This window comes from Biomphalaria glabrata, chromosome 11 (assembly GCF_947242115.1).
Source record: "Biomphalaria glabrata chromosome 11, xgBioGlab47.1, whole genome shotgun sequence".
NCBI lineage: Eukaryota > Metazoa > Mollusca > Gastropoda > Planorbidae > Biomphalaria > Biomphalaria glabrata.
In genome coordinates this window covers 455,868-462,455 of record NC_074721.1, presented here as the reverse complement: position 1 = coordinate 462,455, position 6,588 = coordinate 455,868, and the positions used below count along the sequence as shown (strand labels likewise).

The 6,588-nt window shown below is 35.8% G+C and overlaps 1 protein-coding gene across 2 annotated transcripts in view; it reads right to left on the bottom strand.

Moving 5' to 3' along the window:
* Positions 1 to 477: 477 nt before the first annotated feature.
* Positions 478 to 6,588, bottom strand: part of LOC129921684 (uncharacterized) — a 45,752-nt gene continuing 39,641 nt past the window's right edge. Inside the window, exons 12-14 of one of the 2 annotated variants that reach the window (XM_056004095.1) lie at positions 6,265 to 6,432; positions 2,649 to 2,795; positions 478 to 1,049 (exon numbers count right to left, since the gene is read on the bottom strand). In XM_056004095.1, coding sequence (XP_055860070.1) covers positions 1,024 to 1,049; positions 2,649 to 2,795; positions 6,265 to 6,432 — 341 coding nt within the window. In that variant the 3' untranslated portion in view covers positions 478 to 1,023. Of the gene's footprint in view, positions 1,050 to 2,456; positions 2,796 to 6,264; positions 6,433 to 6,588 lie in introns of those variants that run through there. The other variant, XM_056004096.1, reaches the window with a different exon arrangement.

Sequence of the window (6,588 nt, the reverse complement as noted above, 5' to 3'; positions counted from 1 at the left end):
TTTGTAATTACATTAATTATAGAGTACTTGCTTACAGAAATAATATAATATAGATGAATCAACATTATTAAGGTGTACGGTACATTAAATAAAATAACTGATGAAGAAGACAACATAGCAAATTTTAAAATACTGTGGAAACAATCCTGTAATAATTTCACTGAAGACAAACAAATGATATACAATGAATGGCAATGCCTTCAATTTCCAAGATTAAAGATGAATGCGAACCCAGTCATGACCTGTATATTTTTCCACATCTGGTGCAGACAGAGCCATCTGGTGTGGGGTCTAGTTAAGTTTTCTTTATAGAATTATAAATACATTAAAAGGCAAATCAGAATCAGGTGATAAGGTATTAGATACTTCTGGTCAATGATTTTAAAAATAAAATTGGAAAGCTCATTTACTTTACAAGACACAAAACAAACTAGTGCAGCAAACTATAGAATAACTATAAATGGAAAAGGCAACACATTATATAAAGAACTTGAAACTGTTTAATAAAAGAAATAAAAACAAGCAACATAATTTATCTCTAGATCCAGAATTATAAGAGGATGTACAAAATGTTCCTCATAATGATAAGGACAAGGAGGCTCATTATCTAAGGCCGGCCCTGGTTACATGTTTTAGAGGTCTATTATTTCATGCACAGTACACCAACGATTGCTTCATTATGACTGATAGATTGCTTCATTATAATTGATTTCCTTGTGTAAACAATGCTTAAAATGGTATAAAGATAAGAAATAGACAAAAACTAAAAAAAAAAATTCCGAACAAGGGTAAGTACTTTATCTACCTAAGAGTCTTGTACTTTAGCTACCTAATAGACATTTGTACTTTATCTACCTAATAGACATTTGTTTTAATATAAAGAAAAAACGCAATACAAAAACAATATATCCAAATAGTGTATAAAGAGAGATGGCTCGCAGAATTGACTTGGGAAGAACAATATTTACAGCACATCAATGGCTGTGTCTGGCAGATACTACGGCTAGTACACAGCTGTGGACTTTAATCTGGTTCTCCTAGTACACACTCTGTTGAAAGTAAACAGATAATTATACATTACTTTCATCATGTCTCGACTACTGTAAACAGTACTGCTTCTTGCACGACTTAATCAAAGTTAGATATGTTGACCTCTAGTTCCTTTGATGGATTATGGGCAGGACATGGCCTAAATTGTGCGATGTGTCAAAAAATACAAATACCTCTAGCTCACAAAACAAAATTTAAGCAACCGATAAAGTGGATTAGTTTAAATAAGGAAACAACAAACCTATGGACTGAACAGAATACCGACAAATAAACATTTCCAATACATGGTTGAATATTTTTTGTTATTATAAAGAAGAAAATTACTTCAATAAAACAGGAAACGAGGCATTTCGTGTTTTGTAGAAACCTCACTCAATGGTTATGTCTGTGCTGAATGGCTGATTGTGGCAAAATATGTAGGTCACAGTCAGGGCTACCTAGCCACGTGAAATACTGCACTCCTCATTAATCTTCAGACTCGAAGACAAGCTTTAGTATTATTATTAGAAACCTCATTAAAATTTCTTATTGTAAACAAAGTTTCTACCATAACTGACATCATGATAATTGTTTCCACTTACAAGAGCTAAGGCAAAGTAAGCAGATCGAAATATCTAGGCCTACTGTATATTTTGTTTTTTTTATAGTTCTAATGTTTTAATTGGTGTAATGCACAAAATGTAAGACACATTTCCTAATGGATAATAAAGATTATTATTATTCTCTCGACAATATTACTGGCCACCGAAAGGCAGGAAAGCCGCCATAGCTTTGTGTGTCTGTCAGTCTGTCCTTTGTTTGTTTGACATGGTTCGGATGTTCCTTCAGAGTTGAAGATTGTTTACTTCCTAGTCTAAACCTCCCGCAGGATGACGGGGGATGGGAGCGGGCAGGGTTTGAACCCTCGACCGTCGATAAATCCGAACGACAGTCCAGCGCGCAAACCGCACGACCAGGCAGCCTTTCCTCAACCTGTGACACTTATAGAAAATCTTGTGAAAATCTGATTTTACAGCTTCGAAAATCTCTTTTGCTTAGGCTACTTTATGATTTCTGAAAGTTAACCGTTTTTATTGTTATAATAATTATGCAAGCCGGTTTTTCATAAAAATGCATAATGATACACAATCTTTGATACATAAAGATACAGACTATTTTATTTCCAGTGATACATATGAGTCTATATTGAATGAAAGTACAGGTACAATCTTTTAATTAACTTCTCTTGACTCAAAATATTGTTTCGTATATAGAAGATCGTTTAGTGGCTATGTATCTTTTCTAAAACATGTTTATTAGACAAAGGAATAGTTTAAAGCTTAGAACCTAGATACAAATCGCAAATCACTTACACTACCAAAAGCTCAAACGTCAGATAAAAGATATGTAATAAAACATGAATGGCTGCTTAATCGTTTGTTATGCGTTCTGGGCTATCGTTCGGTGGTCTCGATGTTCATGAGTGCAAACCCTGCCCGCTGCCTTCCCCCTTCGTCCTGCGGGAGGTTTGGGCCAGGATGTAGTTCATCTTCAAAACTGAATAAGCATTCGAAAAATGTTAAATGTATTTACACACATTTTGTTACAAAATTTCCTACCGTTGGGGGACGTTAATTGTGTGGTACTTGTATTTGCAGACTTGTAATGTAACGAGCAATAGTGACAGCATAGTGATGACTTTGTCTGGCAGACACTAGTGTTAGTGCACAGTTCTGGCCTCAAGTCTAGATCTCCTGGTTCACATTCTGTAGACAATTTAAAAAACACATACTATATCATCAAGAATGTCTTCAATGCTCTTCGATTTGTGACTTGCAGCATACATTATTTTTATCTAAATGTTTAGCAACTAATGAAAAAGATTAGGCTAAGGGATTAGTGGAGGCAGGTACGATTAAAACAGCAATTTCGTGTATTATAACGTCACAAATATCTTTAAGCGAAAACAACTTTTGTAGTCTACACAATTGAAACAATAATTTGCATTTTTTGATTACAATTATACACGTCACATTCTTTTAACAAAATTTAAAAACTTTAATGCACGCATCACGATGATACTCTCTCTGTAATATACACAGTGGTATAGAGTTGGTATAGACTGAAATACTATTTGATAAGCAATAATACACATTAATTCACAATTTTACATTGTTTGAAGCAGAAAAATATACTGCCTTTTTAAAGCGAGGATTGGACTTATAGTCATAGTCGAGTTCGTAGAAAACCAGAAACGTGTTCGTATTCAACCACGAGGGAGGAGCTATGTATACATATACACACACAATTACACAATAACACAGTCACGATCGAAAGACTACTACTAATGTCTAATATCTCTATGAAACATAATGGGTCACTTCAAAAAAGGAGTCAATTAGTCAATACTGTACAATTGGTAACACGAAACAGTGTCTGTAAAAATGCTTAACCGTACTGTACTGATGTATAAACTCTGTACTGATGTATCAAACTCTGTGCTGATGTATAAACTCTGTACTGATGTATAAACTCTGTACTGTTGTATCAAACTCATCCAGATCAAATCTCAAACTAGCAGAGTTCTATAGCTCAATGTCTACTGGTCTAGCTCTGAATCATCCAGATCAAATCCAGATCAAATCTCAAACTAGCAGAGTTCTATAGATCAATGTCTACTGGTCTAGCTCTGAATCATCCAGATCAAATCTCAAACTAGCAGAGTCCTATAGCTCAATGTCTACTGGTCTAGCTCTAAGCTCTGCATCATACAGATCAAATCTCAAACTAGCAAAGTTCTATAGCTCAATGTCTACTAGTCTAGCTCTAAGCTCTACATCATCCAGATCAAATCTCAAACTAACAGAAGTCTATAGCTCAATGTCTACTGGTCTAGCTCTAAGCTCTACATCATCCAGCTCAAATCTCAAACTAACAGAAGTCTATAGCTCAATGTCTACTGATCTAGCTCTAAGCTCTACATCATCCAGATCAAATCTCAAACTAACAGAAGTCTATAGCTCAATGTCTACTGGTCTAGCTCTAAGCTCTACATCATCCAGATCAAATCTCAAACTAGCAGAGTCCTATAGCTCAATGTCTACTGGTCTAGCTCTAAGCTCTACATCATCCAGATCAAATCTCAAACTAACAGAGTCCTATAGCTCAATGTCTGATGGTCTAGCTCTGAATCATTCAGATCAAATCTCAAACTAGCAGAGTCCTATAGCTCAATGTCTACTAGTCTAGCTCTGAATCATCCAGATCAAATCTCAAACTAGCAGAGTTCTATAGTTCAATGTCTAGCTCTAAGCTCTACATCATCCAGATCAAATCTCAAACTAGCAGAGTTCTATAGTTCAATGTCTAGCTCTAAGCTCTACATCATACAGATCAAATCTCAAAGTAGCAGAGTTCTATAGCTCAATGTCTACTAGTCTAGCTCTGAATCATCCAGATCAAATCTCAAACTAGCAGAGTTCTATAGTTCAATGTCTACTTGTCTAGCTCTGAATCATCCAGATCAAATCTCAAACTAGCAGAGTCCTATAGCTCAATGTCTACTGGTCTAGCTCTAAGCTCTACATCATCCAGATCAAATCTCAAACTAACAGAGTCCTATAGCTCAATGTCTGATGGTCTAGCTCTGAATCATTCAGATCAAATCTCAAACTAGCAGAGTCCTATAGCTCAATGTCTACTAGTCTAGCTCTGAATCATCCAGATCAAATCTCAAACTAGCAGAGTTCTATAGTTCAATGTCTAGCTCTAAGCTCTACATCATCCAGATCAAATCTCAAACTAGCAGAGTTCTATAGTTCAATGTCTAGCTCTAAGCTCTACATCATACAGATCAAATCTCAAAGTAGCAGAGTTCTATAGCTCAATGTCTACTAGTCTAGCTCTGAATCATCCAGATCAAATCTCAAACTAGCAGAGTTCTATAGTTCAATGTCTACTTGTCTAGCTCTGAATCATCCAGATCAAATCTCAAACTAGCAGAGTTCTATAGTTCAATGTCTAGCTCTAAGCTCTACATCATACAGATCAAATCTCAAAGTAGCAGAGTTCTATAGCTCAATGTCTACTAGTCTAGCTCTGAATCATCCAGATCAAATCTCAAACTAGCAGAGTCCTATAGCTCAATGTCTACTAGTCTAGCTCTGAATCATCCAGATCAAATCTCAAACTAGCAGAGTTCTATAGATCAATGTCTACTGGTCTAGCTCTAAGCTCTACATCATACAGATCAAATCTCAAAGTAGCAGAGTTCTATAGCTCAATGTCTACTAGTATAGCTCTAAGCTCTACATCATCCAGATCAAATCTCAAACTAACAGAAGTCTATAGCTCAATGTCTATTGGTCTAGCTCTAAGCTCTACATCATCCAGATCAAATCTTAAACTAACAGAAGTCTATAGTTCAATGTCTACTGGTCTAGCTCTAAGCTCTACATCATCCAGATCAAATCTCAAACTAACAGAAGTCTATAGCTCAATGTCTACTGGTCTAGCTCTAAGCTCTACATCATCCAGATCAAATCTTAAACTATCACAAGTCTATAGCTCAATGTCTACTGGTCTAGCTCTAAGCTCTAGATCATAAAGATCAAATTTAATAATAATTTTATTTATAAAGCGCTGTTAACAAACAAAATGTAGGCTCAAGGCGCTGTAATAACATTACAAACAAAAAACACTAGAGCTAAAATGACAGTTAATCTAAAAAAGTTTTAAACAGATAGGTCTTAAAGTTCTTCTTAAAATTGGTGTAGCATGTTGTCTGTCAGAGATCAATGGGGAGTGAGTTCCAAACCTTTGGTCCGTGAACTGAAAAAGCACGCAGACCGTAGCTTTTGAGGGAGAAACGTGGCACTACTAAAAGCGTTGAGTCCATTGAGCGCAGGGCTCTCTGGGGGACATATGGAGTAATCAGTTCGCTAAGGTACAAGGGCATCTCATTGTTATATATACACTGATGACAAAGTGTGGCGACCTTGTAATCGATTCTCGCTTTCACGGGAAGCCAATGGAGCGTGCGCAAGAGCGTAGTAGCAGAATCTTGTCTAGTTTTTTTTAAGGACTATTTAATCGCAGATGTATTAATGTTAGTCTAGCTCTATTACAATTTTAATTACATGACTGATCCAAAATAATTGATCATATTAATATAAGCTTTGTTTTTTTTTAAAGTATTTTTTTTAACGTCACATTTACTACCAATACATTGCCTACTAGTTTTGGGTGAAGTGGATGGTATCAATGGTCTCGTTGTCGTGGTACTTGTAGTTGCAGACGTGTAATATGACGAGCAGTAGTGACAGCACTGTGTTGGCTGTATTAGGCAGACGCTAAAGTTAGTGCACAGTTCTGGTCTCAAGTCTTGATCTCCTGGTTTACAATCTGTACAGTATTTAAAAAAATACATTACAAGACTATATCTTGAATGCTCAAAAAAAAAAATGAGCGACTTTTGCAAAGTACAGTTTTAGTGTTTTAGATTCGCATATATACAATGCTTGGCAACAAAGAAGAAGAATTATGCTAAATGAGGCCTGG